At 47.5% G+C, this 17094-nt stretch overlaps 2 protein-coding genes across 3 annotated transcripts; one reads left to right on the top strand and one right to left on the bottom strand.

The window, feature by feature from the left end:
• Positions 1-6536: 6536 nt before the first annotated feature.
• On the bottom strand, positions 6537-10567 carry TIMM10B (translocase of inner mitochondrial membrane 10B). Its single transcript, XM_027563146.1, has 3 exons — positions 10445-10567; positions 10150-10245; positions 6537-9964 (listed from the first exon to the last, which is right to left on the bottom strand). The coding sequence occupies exons 1-3, from the start codon at positions 10490-10492 to the stop codon at positions 9752-9754; spliced, it is 357 nt and encodes a 118-aa protein (XP_027418947.1). The 5' UTR covers positions 10493-10567; the 3' UTR covers positions 6537-9751.
• Positions 10568-10676: 109 nt separating this feature from the next.
• On the top strand, positions 10677-15788 carry ARFIP2 (ADP ribosylation factor interacting protein 2). Of its 2 annotated transcripts, XM_027563143.1 has the most exons (8): positions 10677-10790; positions 11596-11736; positions 11993-12089; positions 13084-13202; positions 13379-13600; positions 14138-14295; positions 14441-14615; positions 15062-15788. In XM_027563143.1, the coding sequence occupies exons 2-8, from the start codon at positions 11638-11640 to the stop codon at positions 15215-15217; spliced, it is 1026 nt and encodes a 341-aa protein (XP_027418944.1). In that variant the 5' UTR covers positions 10677-10790; positions 11596-11637; the 3' UTR covers positions 15218-15788. The 2 variants fall into 2 exon arrangements, with proteins under 2 accessions (XP_027418944.1, XP_027418946.1); XM_027563145.1 differs by lacking the exons at positions 10677-10790; positions 11596-11736; positions 13084-13202 and having other exon boundaries at positions 12030-12089.
• Positions 15789-17094: the final 1306 nt, after the last annotated feature.

Here is a 17094-nt window from a genome sequence, read left to right as displayed (position 1 = left end):
GTATGGAAGTGCAGAGTCTTAACCATTGGATGGCCAGGGAAGTCCCCAAGCTCATTCTTGTTGTTGGCATTTTTCAGTTTCTTGTGGTTATGGGATGGGGTCCCTGATTCCTCCTGGGCATCAGGGGCCAGTCTCCGCTCCATCCAAGAGGCATTGGTCTTTCTTGCCATATGGTATCTTCATCTTCAAATCAGGCACAGTGCCTTAAACCCCTCTCATGTTTCAAATCTCTCTGACATTCTCTTCTGCCTGCCTTTTATATATTTATTTGGCTGTGCCAGGTCTTTGTTGTAGCATGTGGGGTCTGGTTCCCTGACCAGGGATCAAACCTGGGCCCCTTGCATTGGGAGCATGGTCTTAGTCACTGAACCACCAGAGAAGTCCTGAAAACTCCCTGCTTTTAAAATGCAGTTAGGCCTGGCCTATCCATATAATCTCCTTTTCTTACAGTCAAGTATGTCATATAATACAACCTAATCAGAGAAGCAAAACCTGTCATATTCAGTCCTGGGGCTTATACATGGTGTGTACACAGCTGGGTGGGAAATCTTGGGCACCATGTTAACATTCTGTCTACTACATATATGCTGTAATAACAAAAAGACCCTCTAAATACAAGGGCTTAAACAGGATAGAAGTTTATTTTTTCTCTTATAGAACTGTCCAAGTATAAGTACTCCAGGGCTTAAATGGCAGCTTTTGAGTTATTCTGCCTTGTTCAAGGAAGTGTTCCTTGTCTTCAAAGTCCAAGAGAGTTCACCAGCATGTGTGTTGAGCCCCATCCCAAGTAGTGAGATGGGGGAAAGCGCAGAAGGCATGCCCTTACCCTTAAGGGCACAATCTAGCAACGCACACGTCATTCATCACACAGACACACCTAACTGCAAGGAAAGCTACAGAATTTGATATTTATTTTCAGCAACCATCTATCTGGGTTAAAGTCAGGGGTTCAATTAGTAAAGGAAGAAGGGGACAATGGATGCTGGGGACAACTAGAGGCTATAGCACAGTGAACACTCTTCTTCCAGATGTCCCCAAGGCTTGCTCCCTCATTTCGAGTTTTGGCTTCAAGAGACCTCATTAGTGAGTTCTTCTCTGACAACCTAGCATAAAATAGCAACAGTATCCCCATCATCCTTGTCCTTCTTACTCTGCATTAATTTTCTCCATAGCACTTATTACCATCTCATATCAGTACATACTTAATTGCTTATTGTCTGTTTCCCCTGACTAGAAGTCTAAGCTCCATGGTGACAGATTCTGACTGCTCTCTGCTCTCTCTAGTGCTAGGCACCATGAGTAGGTGACCAGAAAATATCTGTGGAACAAATGCATAAATGTACAGCAATCTTCATTAGTGAGAAAGAGGTCAGACTCTGGAAGTCAGACTGGACTGAAAACTTGACTCCAATTATTAGTTGTGAGATATTTTTCTGCAGTTTCATTTTTCTGTGTGTAAAATGAAGTTAATAATAGTACTTACTTTACAGTGTTGTTGTGAGAATTAAATGAGTTGTTATATAAAATGCTTACATTAGAGCCCAGTAGATAATAAGCATGTGATATAACTGATTTGTGCAAACTATGTATTTTTGTTGTTGTTTATGGCACTCTACCAACTGCTGTGGACATAATGGTGAATGAGACATAAAAAGGTTCAGTAAAGGCCATATGAGGAGAGGATGGGTTGCCATTTTAAATAGGGTAATTAGTAAAAGGTGGCATCTAAACAGGAAAGGAAAGGTGGAAAAGAGGGCAGCACTTGCCCCTGTCTATTGCCTGGTTAGTTCTAATTTATCTTTCAAGTCTCAGCTTCAGAATCACTTTCCCAGGGAAGTTCTTCACCCCACACACAGTTAAGTTAGTCCTACTGTCTGTTCTCACTGCAATGCATATTTCTTCTTCGTGACATACATCACAGTTGTGATTACTTGTTCTATATTGACCTTCACCCACATTAAGTTCCAGGAAAACGACTGCATCTTTCTCACTCACCTCTGTATCTTCAGAGCTTAACAATGTTGGTAAAAGCAGTCACTCAAGGATTTGTGAATTATTATAAATATATGGAAGAATGTGGGGCATACCCAGGAAAACAAAGAGTCCAGAGTTAGCAGGATGTGTCTGAACACTACAAGTAAATTGATTCTTTTATAACAAAGGATAAGAGAGTCAAAAGCTGGCTGAAGATGAGGCCAGAGCCCATCAGAGGAAGCTTCAGTTGTGAGGAGGAGTCTGAAGGTCATGGAGGGCTTTAAGTACATGAGTACCATGGTTACATTTCTATTTTACAAGAATCACTCTTGGTTAGTATGGAAAGTGGATTGGCAGTACCTCCCAGTAGCCATTCTTTTCCTTCTTAGTAACAGAACCTCAAAGTTAAAAAAAAAAAAGCTTTATTTATTTATGTATTTTCATGGCTGCACCCGGTCTTTGTAGCTGCACTCAGGTCTTCCCCAGTCGCGGTGAGCCGGAGCTACTCTCTAGTTGCAGTACACAGGCCTCTCGTGGCAGTGAGTTCTCTTGTCGTGGCACATGGGCTCTAGGTGCCCAGGCTTCAGTAGTTGTGGCATGCAGGCTTAGTTGTCCTGTGGCATGTGGTATATTCCCAGACCAGGGGTCAAACTCGTATCCCCTGCATTGGCAGGCAGATTCTTCACCACTGAGCCACCAGGGAAGCCCCAGAACCTCCCACTTTTGACTGGGTAAATGACTAGTAAGATTAAAGATAACATTTCCCAGCCTCCCACATAATATCTGAATAATTTGCTGCAGACAGAGGTTTTTGGGTGTTGACTTATCTTATTAAGGGAGGAAGATACAAAAAGTGAAATTTTGAATGAAAAAAACTTCAAAATCATTGGCAAAATGTCAAATGCAGATTCATTGCTGTTCCTTTTGATTAAAAGCCTTTCTCTTATTATATAAATAGTTGATTGAGCTAGGAAGAGACTGAAAGATACTCATCCAACAAATATTTATCAAGCACTTTTATGTGCCAGGCATGGTGATAAGGATACAATGGTGAGCAATACAGACAAGGACTCTGACCTCATGGGGTTTATAATTACCAAGTGTACAAGCACTACAAGCCAAAGTAGAGCATTTATGGGAGCTGGAGTCTGGGATCAGTTATTTGAGGAAAGTATTTGAACTAAGTACTCAAGAATGAGTAGAAATGAGGTGGGGAAAGGGGGAAAGCACTGCAAGCCAGGAAACAACAGGTACAGAGGAATCAGGTATGACAGGTTAGAGGAACTGAAAGGCCAGAGTGGTTAGAACACACAGAGAGTGAGGTGTGTGGTTGATTTCAATTCAATTCAGCAAACAGTATTAACTGCTCAGTGATTGACAGTTACTGACAAGATTAAGCTGATAGGCCGGGGCTGGATCATGCAGGGCCTTTTGGATCATGTACAGAATGTGTTTTTAGTCTAAAAATAGGGAGCTATTGCAAGGTCTTAAGCATCAGTTTGTGTCTTCTGGCTAATGCATGGAGAATAGATTGGAGGGCTGCAAAAGTGAGTATGGGACACAGGAATTGCAATAATCCTGGTGAGAGATTGTGATGATGAAGAGAAGCAGACAGAATCAAGCGATTTTTAGAAATTTAATTGGACAGGATTTTGGCAGTTGAGTGAAGGGATGAGTGAGGTTTCTAGTTTCTGCAACTGGTTGAGTACTAGGCATAGGAGGAAAAATTTATCAGAAAACATGTTGAATTGGGATGTTTTTGAAACACCTAAATGGAGACATCAATCAAGTAGCTCAGAGGAGAGATCTGAGTCATCAGTAACTAGGGCTCAGCGTGAGGATGAAACAATCCCAGAAAAATTAGACTGAGAAAGAACAGAACCTAGAGAAACTTTTAGATTTAATGGGTGGAGGCAGGTAATCCTACAAAGGAGGCTAAGAAGCTGTGGCCAGAGGTAGTAGTAAAACCATGAGTGGAATCAGACACCAGTGAGAGTGTCAATGAGGAACTAGTCAATATTGCCAGAGGAACTAGTCAATATTACCAGATGCCACTGAAAAATGAAGTAAGCTGGGGAAATAGCCACTGGATTCAGGGATATGAAGGTCACTTGGTGAGCTAGGGTGAGCTCACAAACTGTTTGAATAAAGGCTGCTGTGCTGTGCTCAGTCGTGTCTGACTCTTTGCAACCCCATGGATTGTAGCCCACCAGGCTCCTCTGTCTATGGGGTTTCCTAGGCAAGAATACTGGAGTGGGTTGCCATTTTCTTCTCCTCAATAAAGGTTACAGAAGTCAAAATAGAGTGGGAGGAGGAGTGGGAATGGAGAGGACCTAAGTATTAATATCCAACTGTTCTGAGAAGTTCAGCTGTAAAGTGGAAAAAAGTACATGGTACCTGGGAGATAGAGGGGTCTGTTTGTTTTAACAGAAGCCTTCTGCATATTTAGATGCTTATGATAAGAATTTAGTAAAGTGGGTGCCGAGATCCAGCCCCGGCTGATCCAGGGAATTCGAAGGGGAGACGGCTTCGGCAAACAGGATACAATAACTTTATTTAAATATTCATTAGAGATATAAAGAGTAATAGAATGAGGATAGCTCAGTAGGAAAATTCCGTGGAGAAAAGAGGCTGAGTAGCTTGGTTTACGCGGAAAATCAATATAACCTGTGACATCAGGTTAGCTCTGACCACGGAGGCCGCAGGTGCCCTCTCAAATAGCAGAAGGTGCCCCACCTTAGGCGCCTTCTCCAGTGGGTCTTAGAAGCCCAGGCAAATAAATGGTCGCAGAGGACCTCCGCGCTCCAGATAGAGACTCAGCCAGAATGTGAAAGAAAGAATGACATGGGGAGACGAAGCTTCGGTGAGCAAGGCCTGTAGCTTTATTTTCAATAGGGGCTTTTATACCGTAAGTTGTACATAGAGGATAATAGGAGGTGTGAAATCATGCAAAGTCAGCAGTCTTTGATCCTTATCGAAACCAGGGTTTCTTTCCTGCAAATCTATTGTATACCAATGGTTTAGGTGATTTACATCATTTTCTGGCCAGAAGGCCTATTAACATTTTATGACTCTGACAAAATTTGTCAACTATAAGACTTATTTTCTCTAAGAGTAATTTTTTTTTTTTTTTACTTTCTGATTTCAATTTTATTTTTAAACTTTACATAATTGTATTAGTTTTGCCAAATATCAAAATGAATCCGCCACAGGTATACATTTGTTCCCCATCCTGAACCCTCCTCCCTTATTTTCTCTAAGAGTAATTATTTTAAAGTTTGACACCATACTCCAAAGGTGTTAGATAAAGTTGCATTCCTATAGGGCAGAGGTGCAGTGGGTTTACAACAAAGGAAAGAATTTATTACCTTAAGGGTCTAAAGTTGCTAACACCAAGGCCACTACTTATTTTTTCTACATACCAAATATATTAATTAATACACATTCAAGGATACAATACAGGGGATGTGGAAACTTGGCAGCAAGCATTGGCTCATCAATGAAATCTTTTACTAGTTTTATTCTGACAGTTTCTAACTCTCTGAGAGGCTCTAAGCTATTTGAATATCTTAAGCTTCCCGTGCCTCTCGCGGCTGGGAGACTGTAAACAATCGTATGCATAGCTGTAGGAGTCCGCGTAAACTTGTCAGGCGAGTTAGAGCTATCTGAGGGGTTTGGATTTAAACACTCCTAATGCCCAGGAACTTTATTAACTGGAGCTGTAAGTTAACTCTTTTTAGAGAGAGCAAGATGGTGGTGGGGGACAGCCCCCGCAAAGTCAGAGGTGAGAGCACAAAGCAGTAAAGTAGGCAGACTCTGTTTATGGGGGTAGATGCTAGAGAATTTCCAGGGGGACTCCTGAGGCTCGATCCCGCCTTTGCGTATGCCAAGCCTCCTTCCTCATGACCTTTACCACGGCGGAGTTCCTCACCCTGGCTCGTGGCAAGTGGGGAAAAGTCAGAGGTCTCCAAAGAAGGAAGGACTAGGATTCAGGGCCCAAGCATTGGCACTGGCCTTGAGAGGGATGCCTGTCCTGTTTAGATGGGAGGGAAAGAAGAGAATGGTGCAGATGGAGATGGGTGACCAAGTTGCGAGATGTTATCAGAGCTCTTAATTGATAGCTTCCATTTTTGCCTGTGAAGTAAATATATAAGGTTACTTACAGAAAGTGAACAGAATGGTGGGGATAAGAGGCTTAAGAATATTGGTTTGAAATAGTCACTGAAGGGAACAGGAGAGATGACTAGAAAAATCTAGTGGGATTACAGGGGCAGAGGCTCCATTTGAAGTTAGCCACGGGCTTCCCTGGTGGCTCAGACAGTAAAGAATCCACCTGCAATGTGGGAGACCTGGGCTCAATCCCTGGGTTGGGAAGATGCCCTGGAGGAGGGCATGGCAACCCACACCAGTATTCTTGCCTGGAGAATCCCCATGAACAGAGGAGTCTGGCAGGCCACCGTCCATGGGGTCACAAAGGGTTGGATGCGACTGAGCGACTAAGTACACACAGCACACATGGATTCAGTGATAAAAATTTGCTCTATAGTGACTTCCTTGGGAAGTTTTTTAAGACTCATTCTTTTGACATGAACATTATCTCTGCAGTTTGTCCCCAGTCTCTGTGTCTGCTCTTTAGTATGAAGACAGAATCCCCTATAGGTGGTAGGTAGCACAGCTGGGGTTGGTGTGTATGGGCAGGGGGTGGCTAACCCTAACCCTTCCCATAGCTTTTCATTTGGCTGAGCTGGGTCTCAGTTGCAGCATGCAGAATCTTGGATCTTCACTCTAATATGTGGGATTTTTCAGTTGAGGTATGCGAACTCTCAGTTGTGGCATATGGGATCTAGCTCTCCAACCAGGGATTGAACCTGGGCTCCCTGAATCGGGAACATCAAGTCCTAGCCACCAGACCACCAGAGAAGTCCTCCTTGGTCAGTTTTTAGATGTCCAAAGGCAGGCACAAATGTTTCATTTTTATCAAAGTCCAACAAAGAGATGAAAGGAAATTCAGCCTATTCCAAAAGAATGACTAGAATGGGGGAAAAAAATGGTAGAGGAATAGTTTATTAAACAAAGTGGGAGGAATAGTCAGTGAATAAGATGCAATAGTGCTTTGAGATGGAGCAGTTTAGGGTGGTGACAATATAACTAAGGAACTTATAACTAAGGACATATAACTAAGGGTGTTAAGACAGAGCAGAAATCATTGGAGATTGGGCCAAGGAACTAAGAGACAAAAACACCGAATGGACTGTCTGCGTAACATTTAAAGTATCAAGGGATGGATAGGAAGATGAAGGTCTAACTAGAGGAAAGTAGGAGAGTGGCAGTTATTAAGGATAAGTTCTAATAGAGGGTGGTAGAGTTGAAAAAGCCCAAAGGAATTAGACTTGACAAATGAGCGGGCAGTTAAGTTCTAAAGCCACAATGGCAAGAATAACCCTGTCTCAAGTATGTTTGTGAAAAAATGATAAAGCTTTATCAATGTTTATCATTGTGTTGTGCTTGAAATGTCACATTGCTCTCATGCCAATGGCTAACACTTTTTATGCCAAGACCTGAGGGAGACTTCAGTGACAATAGAAGATGGATAGTAGGAATAAGTACTTTTCATAAGTACTGAATATATTTATACACAGAAGAGATTGAAAAGTTAAGGAACTAATTGGTGGATCAGATTGAGAAACACTTATTTTTCCATGCCTAGGGAAAGGATGACTGCAGATGAGCAAACAAACTTCGGAAGTTCGAAGAACATAGACTTCATAATTCCTTGGTTGTCTAGTAGTTATGGTCAGGGGTTCACTGCCTGGTTAGGGAACTAAGAACCCAGAGAAGGGCAAAAAAAGAACATAGGCGTTAAGAGTCAGATCTGTGTTGTTAACCCTTCTCCAGCAATTACTCAATTATGTGACATGGGAACACAGATAATTCACATCAGAAGTTTATTGCAAGGATATACATAAATGTTGATGTGGAATAATCTTTCAACCATCACCACAGTATTCCCGGTCCCTGTTTCCGTCTTTGGGACTTGGGAAATTCACAAGTGGTTTCATCTGCATTTATACTTTCCAAGAGACTTTATTGGGCAAGCATGAGGCCACTTAATAGGAAAGTTCCTGGTCAACAACTTTTTGTTAAGAAAGGTTCTTAATAAACCTGTACAAGATTTGTTCCGATAAAGAGAGCTACTTTTCTCCACAAGTAACCATGTATAAGGTGGGCTTCTGGTACATACTGAATTCTTGCTTCCTCACCTGTTGAGTGAGGGTAATACCTACATCGGAGAAGGCAATGGCACCCCACTCCAGCACTCTTGCCTGGAAAATCCCATGGACAGAGGAGCCTGGTGGGCTGCAGTCCATGGGGTCACTAGGAGTCAGACACGACTGAGCGACTTCACTTTCACTTTTCACTTTCATGCATTGGAGAAGGAAATGGCAACCCACTCCAGTGTTCTTGCCTGGAGAATCCCAGGGACGGGGGAGCCTGATGGGCTGCCGTCTATGGGGTCGCACAGAGTCGGACACGACTGAAGCAATTTAGCAATACCTACATCAGAACCTATACAAAATGGGTACTCAAAAGATATTTTGAAAGGCAGCCTGGTGGAGTAAAGAAAACATGGATTTTAAAGTCAGATCTGTATTTTCAACATCCTGATATGTACAGGGGTGAAAATATCTGCTTTGTGGGTGGTTGTACTTAAAAAAAATGGTTACCGTGGGAGCCAGTGTCTAAGAACTACTTCCATTTTAAAAATAAAACATGGTCACTTGATATGGAGGAACAGAAGAAAAGTTAAAACAGCCAGAATGACACAGAAAGGATCCAAGAATGGCAAGAAAACTCAGTGATGGAGTGACAGGCCATTCATATTGTTGAATACAGAAGAAAATTCCATGGAGGGCAACAATAAGGAAAGAACAGAGGGGCTGGATTAGAAATCACAGAACAGGCACAGCGGGAACACGCAGGGGTAGAGGAAGAGATGGAGTTGGGAGATTACAGGCAAGAAGTGAGACATGAGGTAACACTCAAGAAGTCCTGAAGATTTGACTTTCTTCCCGTTTCTTTTCATAACCATCACCACCTACTTTTCCCTTAGGTTTTTATCCCTCAAGTCTGAGTGTATTGCAGAATATGGTTCCACGAGTTTTCCCCTTTCTGACTGCTCCTGAAGACAAGAACACAGATTTTCTTTATTTAAAGATTTAACTGCTCATCCTAAGAAGACAGAAAATATTAAGTGAGTAACATCTTCAAGTGGTTGATGTTCCACTGAATTCTTACAAGGTTTCATCTCTGTCTGACGATACTGACTTCCCAGGAGGTAATGCCTAAAAGCCCTGTGGATTCTTAATCTGTTTTCCAAGATATCTCCAAGCGAGCCATTCAGTCAGACAGATTTAACGACAGCTAGATAGAGTTCCCATTTTCTTTCATCAGGGCAACCAACTTGTTGCTATTACCAATCTTAAAATTTTACCCTTAGACCCTGCTTTAACCAGATGCCTGGTTATAGGCTTTCCTTCTACATTCGGAAGGCAACTTCTATGCTTCCAGGGCTGAAGCACTAACTGACAGAATAATAAAGATGGTGCCAACAATGTGGGCAAAACTTCCTTGCCCAGAATATAAACCAAACAGAGGAAAAGTGGGTTTATTAGCTCCAGGAAGAGGAGCAACAGTACCCAGCTCTCGGACAACTCCTCACTTGCTATACACAGGCTGCACCCAGCCCTAGGTCCACTGGCTCCTTTAATTTGAGGGTTCATCCAGCGCCTCCTTTCCCGAGGTTTCCGGATGGCGAGCTGCCGGATGGTGAGGTTTCCAGTTGTTCAGCAGTAGCATGTGGCACAGCTGAGGCAGCCTCGTAGTCTGCCATGCGGCGCTGTACCAGGGCAGGCATGAGCTGCACGTAAGCGGCCATGAGGCGGTGATTAGAATGGATCAGCTTCCCGGCACAGCTGTGCAGACATGCCTCCTGGAAGGAAGACAGGATGGAATCAGAAGTCAAAGGAGTCCTGTCAGGTCCTGCCGCAACTCCAGCCTAGGGGCGAGGGTCATAGAAAGGCCGGGGCCAGAGGTAGGGGAAGTGGCGGAAGAGAGAAGCAGTCTACTGTTAACTGAGGATCGAGGGTAATTCCCCTACTCAGTTCCCCACCTAACCTCCTCAGCATCCAGAGCTCGGTGGTGCAGGCTGGGCACGCAGCGCTGGAAGCAGAGTTCCGTCATCCGATTGTAGACCAAAAGGAAGTCCCGCAGCTGAGAGGAAGGGGGACAAGAAACTCAGCGAAGAGGGGCCACATCTTAATTCAAGGCCGCGCCGCCCGAGCTTTCCCAGGACCGCGCCCCACGGCCCGAAGTTCCCAGCCCTCAGATGCTTGGCTATTTGGGGTTCCCGCTATGCAGACAAGGATGCTAGTTGAACGCATGGCCCTAAGACGACTTAGCTCCCACTCACGTTTCTCAATTGCTGCTGCTGCTGCTGCTGCTGCTGCTGCTGCTCCATCACGCCAGCAGCGTGAGGTCTAGGTCATTTCCTTTTCAGGTTCTTGGTAACGCCCCGGAAGTGACATCTCGTAGCTCCCCGGGGACAGAAGGGTTGGCTCCAGGATCGCCCCGCCCCCAGATTTTAACGTCACTTCCGCCCTCATAATCGGCGACGTGGCCGGCTTCTTCTGCCCGGGTGGGGACGTCACTTCCGCCGAATCCCTGACCTGCTGCTAGGATCGCGACGGGAACTGGAGCCGGAGGTCCCCGCGCGGCCCGGGCCTGGCGCCCTGAGGGGAAGAGCGGCCCGGCCCGAGGTGAGAGGGACATGCATGGGCGAGGGCAAGGTGAATGCACGAACCTGACCAGAGGGCAAGATGCCTCTGAGCCCTGGGGACGGATGAGGACACACCTGATGCCCAGGTGTATGGGGGGGAGGGCGGAGACTCACACACCTGGGGAAACTAAAATGACTGTGGAAGGGATCACCTACCCATGTCCTGGGAAAAAAGAGGTTTTTCCCAGAGGTCGAGAACTTAGACCAACTGATTCAACTAAGGCCTTGGGGGGGCAGGGCCCGAGGAAGAGGAGGTGCATGGGATGGAGGAGGGGGAGACCACCTGCAGGAAAGGGGAAGAAACACGAAAGGAGAGCGAACAGCCAAACAGTGGTGAACATACCTGAATGGTAGTAGACACCTGAGCTCCGGGAAGGGGGTTAATCTCCTGATGGGGAGAAACACCTGCATGGGGATGAGCTTCTTGAGAACACAGACTTTCTCTCTCTTGTTCGCTGCTGTATCTCCATTGTCTGAGATAGTGTGTGACACATAGTAGGCACTCATTAAATGTCTGTGGAGTGATTGAATGCGTGAATAATCAGCGAAGTTCTGCTAGGGTGAGGGGTTCATGGGGACATGACCTCAGGTCACGCACACCTGAGGCCTGGGTATGTCTTTGTACAAATATGCACCTTGGAGGGGAGAAAGACACAGAGTTCAGAGAAGAGTGGTACCAAACCCCAGAACTCTGAAGCCCTGGGACAACCTCTGAAATGGTAGGGGAGACCTTCCTCTTTGGAGTACTGGCCAGTTTCCAGAGCTGTCTGTGTTGGGCTTTGCAGGGCGCTGGGGTGGAGACCTTGACTCCAGTCCCTTCGCTCGCCATGACGGACGGGATCCTAGGGAAGGCAGCCACAATGGAGATCCCCATCCACGGGAACGGTGAAGCTGGGCAGCTTCCTGAGGATGATGGGCTGGAGCAGGTGCTTCTGTTTGATTCTTCATATTGTTTCAATTGAGGAATCCCAACTTATAAACCCTGAACTCTCACCTCTGTTCCAGTAGCCTTCCCCTAACTTACCTAACTCCCTTCAATTTTTTTTACAAATCTTTGTTCTGATTCTGTGCAGACTTCCCTTGTGTGCTCTCTCTATGATGCTTCAATCCAAGCTTGTTTTCACCCCCAAAATGCTTCAGCTGCCCCTATGTTCCTGAAGCCCCCTCTTCTCTGGCCTATAGGACCTCCAGCAGGTGATGGTGTCAGGACCCAACCTCAATGAAACCAGCATTGTGTCTGGTGGCTATGGGGGCTCTGGTGATGGACTCATCCCCACAGGTATGAATGACCAGAACAGGACAAGCTGCTTGAGCGGAGATGGGGAGAGGGATGGTTCCAGGGAGCATCAAAAGTTCAAAGTGAAGTCGCTCAGTCATGTCCGACTCTTTGAGACCCCATGGATTGTAGCCTGCCAGGCTCCTCTGTCCATGGGATTTTCCAAGCTTGAATACTGGAGTGGGTTGCCATTTCCTTCTCCAGAGGATCTTCTTGACCCAGGGATTGAACCCAGGTCTCCTGTACTGCAGGCAGACTCTTTACCGTCTGAGCCACCAGGGAAGCCCTAGACTATGGAAGCATAGACTGTGTCTAAGAAGGCTTGCATTTTGTTTGGAGATCCTTGAACCTTGATCCTTGAACTAGAACCTCTGCTAGTATGAGCCTTATGGAATCTCAGCCCGAAGCCAGCTCCCAGAATTGTGCTTTTGCTCCCACTTGGAGTTTAGCCCCACTTGTACCTTTCCCTGCTGTCACTACCTAAGACAAGCAAAGAACTCTGTTTCACAGCTCTCCTTCCCCCTAACCTGCTCTAGAGCCTGAATCTGATTAGGAACTTCTCAGAGTTTTAATTTGACTCTTAACGTTTAGAAGAACAAACAGTTGTGAATCTCACACTGACTAGAATCAACATGGGAATTGTCAACCGGGTGTTCTGTTTGCTGGACTCACCATCCATGATCAGTCTCCCCATCCATGATCAGTCTCCCCATACTGGGCCTACTTCCTGCTGTTTCCTCTACCCCTGTACACATGCCACTCCCTCTTCCCCCCTTTTCCAACCCTCACTTTAAGAAGAGGCCAATGTGTATTGGGATTTGGGTCTCAGGGCACGATGTATAAGTTTCTCCTAGTGAGTAAGAGAATCTAATTGTCTCTAGCTTCTGCTCTTTCAGGGAAGTCATTTTCATGTGCTGGGAGGGGAGTTGGGGGGGGAACCACAGAGGTGTCTGATTGTATCTGAGAGAGACTGGAGTCAGAGAACTTGGTCCTTTAGGGTCTGGCCGCCATCCATCTCACAGTGCTACTCCTGCTGGTCCTGGAGATGAGGTGGCTCGGGGCATCGCTGGAGAGAAGTTCGACATCGTCAAGAAATGGGGCATCAATACATATAAGGTGGGATTCAGTCACCTCTCCCTTCCCCCAAACTGCCCTGGGTACCTTTTCCCCATCTTCCAGATCCTAATATCCTAGCTATGGCTGAGACTCGGAAGCCTGGGGATGCTGGGGTAGGTGCCTTTTGCGGGGGCAAGGTACTAGGGTCTCTGACCTGCTCCCCCACTTCTCATTAGTGCACAAAACAGCTGTTATCAGAACGATTTGGCCGAGGCTCCCGGACTGTGGACCTGGAGCTGGAGCTGCAGATTGAGCTGCTGCGTGAGACGAAGCGCAAGTATGAGAGTGTCCTGCAGCTGGGCCGGGCACTGACAGCCCACCTCTACAGCCTGCTGCAGACCCAGCATGCACTGGGGGACGCCTTTGCTGACCTCAGCCAGAAGTCCCCAGAGCTCCAGGTGCCTCGGCCAGGCCAAAGAGGGTGGGGGGACTGGGCCGGGGCCCTCCCAGGCAGTCACCCCTCAGCCTCCCTCCCTCCCTCCCTCCTGCAGCCCAGAGGGAGAACCCCTCCAGGGTGGGCCCAGCCCCGCCCCCAGCAGCACTCACCTGTGGAGGCAGCCTAAGGGTTTGTACAGAGGTCCAGAAGTGGGAGGCGGTGGGGGAGGCGGCACACTAGGTGCCTCACAAGTAACCCTTCTCTGCATTGACAAGAATGCCTTCTGTGCTCAGCCTAATCAGAGCCCCTCCCTTGCCTGCTGCACTAGCTTTCCCTATTCCAGTCCTGTGAACAGACCCCCCACTCCCACAGTCCTGCCCCAGGCAGCCCCAGGGTGGCCCCACTAACTTTCTGGCTAAGAGAGCCTTGCTGGAGGCAGTCCTGACTTGTTCCAGTGTCATTGGCTGTTTCCTCCTGGCAGAGGAGGGGGAGGAAGGGCCCTTTAGCTCCAGTCAGGTGGTGACTGTTACTCAGGCCTGTCCCTTCCTTCTGCCCTCAGGAGGAATTTGGCTACAATGCAGAGACGCAGAAGCTGCTGTGCAAGAACGGAGAGACATTGCTAGGGGCTGTGAACTTCTTTGTCTCTAGCATCAACACATTGGTAACCAAGACCATGGAAGACACTCTCATGACTGTCAAACAGTATGAGGCTGCCAGGTGTGGGCACTGGCAGGGCCTAGGGTTTTGGGAGTTGGCTGGCATGGGTGAAAGTTTGAGCTTTAGGGGCAAAAGAATTGAGAAAAGTAGGAGAGTGTGTGGAGGGCAAAGGGGTGGAGACCAGCCCATATCACCCCCTCCCCAGGCTGGAATATGATGCCTACCGGACAGACTTAGAGGAGCTGAGCCTAGGCCCCCGGGATGCAGGGACGCGTGGTCGACTCGAGAGTGCCCAGGCCACTTTCCAGGCCCATCGGGACAAATATGAGAAGCTGCGGGGAGATGTGGCCATCAAGCTCAAGTTCCTGGAAGAAAACAAGGTGCTAACCCCACCCCTTTGACCCAGCCCACCTTTCCATCTGTACCACTGACCTTCCCCTCAAACTCCCCATCACTGAATGGGGAAATGCATCTTGGCTAAGGAGTAGGAACATTCCCCAGCCCACTCAATCCCTGGACCTTTCCCTATCACCCTCCCTCTGATCCCTGGCGCTTTTCTATTAGAGGATTTGGCTGCTGATCCCAAGAACACCACTGGGAAAAAACCACCCCTTGAGCTTAGGTGCCAGAACCCCTGGCCCAGCCAGTCAAGTTAGGTTTCTCCTATTACAAGGCTTTTATCCCTTGACTTTCTTGGTGGAGTTCAGCCCCCACTCCAAAAGCACCATCAGAGCAGAGTCCATGTGCCCCTGATTTGGGTTCAGGATCATAGCCCCTCAGAAAGGGTGTCTGAGTCCAGTCTCAGCTGACCCTGCTGGACCCCCAGATCAAGGTGATGCACAAGCAGCTGCTGCTCTTCCACAATGCCGTGTCCGCCTACTTTGCTGGGAACCAGAAACAACTGGAGCAGACCCTGCAGCAGTTCAACATCAAGCTGCGGCCTCCAGGAGCTGAGAAGCCCTCCTGGCTAGAGGAGCAGTGAGCCACTCCAGCCCAACCTGGCTATCAAGAAGGACATCGGGAGGGGTAGTCCCAGGGTGGGGGAGATTTGGACATGGGACATCCCTTGCCACCTGCACTCTGGCTTGGGTTCCCTATCCCTGGCTGGGGCCTGACAGGGGGCCTGCAGGCCCAGCAGCTGCAGCCCTGTCCTTTATCTTCCTGGCCACTGGGCTTCATTCCCAGATCTTTTCCTTTCACTCCACAGCCAAAGGCTATGACAAAACCACTCCCTGGCCAATGGCACCACTCCTCAGGCCTATCCCCAGTTTCTGGGGTGTGCCCCCTGACCAATGGCAGAGCCTCAAAAGGCCCTGTCAGCCAATGGCAGCTCCCCTGGGCCAATGATGTTGCCTCCAGTACCCTTTGTCCCTCCTCAATGCGTGCCCATTGCAGAGAAGGGGACTGGGACCAAAAGGGTGGGGATATGGGGAGCCCCATTTTTGGCCGTGCATCTGAATGGGTCTCCCCTCACCTGCCCACCCAGTTTAATTGTGCTTAGAGCCCTGGAAGATTGGGACCTAGCACTAGGAATAAACCTTTCATAAAAGCAGGCCCAGTGAGGTCAATTTGTGGGGGATTCTAGGAGGGTGGTCTGGGTGGAGAAATGCTCAGTTTAATCATACATCAAAATCCTGCCATTTTAGGAGAGCTGGGGCCAGATAGCTGAAGTCACAGGTTTCTGGAGAGCCTAGTCCCCTCCCCCAGCCCCAGTAGGAGCCAAAGCTTTATTTGCCCTTTAGGCTTGTGCCAGGATAGCAACGTATCTTAAAACACAGGGCCCAGAGCGGGTTGGGCCTACCAGCCTCCATCATCTGTTCATTCATACAGCAAATATTTACTGTACTGAATGCTTTTATTTGCTGCTGCTAGACCCTGGGGAGACATCAGAGAATAAAACACGGTCCCTGCCCACAGTGCTTACGGCCTAGTGGGGGATAGAGGCAAGTAACTAGGCAACTACAATACAGTGATAAATACTAGGATACAGAAGCACAGAGGATGGATGCTGGATGGAGCCTAGATGGATAGAGGTGGGGATGTCAACTTGAAAGCTGAGAACTGAGGGTAACTAAATGATGACCAGGTAAAGAGTAAGGGGAAGAGCATCTTAGGCAAAGATGCCAGTGTATGTGAAGGCCCTGAGTAGGAACTGGGAGGAATTAGCTTGGCAGAAATGAAGGGGGAATGGCTAGAGGATGACTACAGAGGCAAGGTAGCAGATCATGCTGAGCGTTTTCAGGCTGCTTAAGGACTTGCCCTTTGTACAGAGAGCTGTTGAAGCCTTAACAGAAATTTGATGGCATGAAGGACATTTAGGGTTGAGGAAAGAAGCCTGTGAGGCTTAAAATAGTGTTCTACAGACCCAAGTCACCTCATATTGGGTAGTCTCCTAGCCCTGGCCCCAAATTACAGAGCAATCATGAACCCTGAGGCTCATTCACAGACACCAGAGCACCTGTGCCAGAATTGAGGCAGGTGAAAGTCAAGGCACTTCCCAGGGTCCCTGCTGCACCCAGATGTTGAGCCCAAACCTGAACCTTGTGTGTTGCAAGAAAGCTCCCTAACAGCATTTTCATTTAGTGAGGGTCCAGGTACCATTGCCCTATATCCCTTAGCCAAGGAATGCTCCAGAATTCAGCATGGTCCTCTACCTCAAAAGCTGCAGTTATCTGACAAATTTGATTATTGAGTGGTGGCCCCCCAGCTTATGGGTCACTGGGATACTTCAACATGAAACGTTCTGAGGCTCCAAGTGACTGGAGCCAGGACCTACAAGCAGAACTCAAACCCTGTTTCCAGCCCTTTCTACCTGAGTGAACAGGGTTACTGTCTGGGGAGCCGAGGACCCTCAGTTCT

Source organism: Bos indicus x Bos taurus, chromosome 15 (assembly GCF_003369695.1).
Source record: "Bos indicus x Bos taurus breed Angus x Brahman F1 hybrid chromosome 15, Bos_hybrid_MaternalHap_v2.0, whole genome shotgun sequence".
Lineage (NCBI taxonomy): Eukaryota > Metazoa > Chordata > Mammalia > Artiodactyla > Bovidae > Bos > Bos indicus x Bos taurus.
The sequence above is the reverse complement of the archived record's forward strand: the minus strand, read 5'-3'. Positions and strand labels throughout refer to the sequence as shown.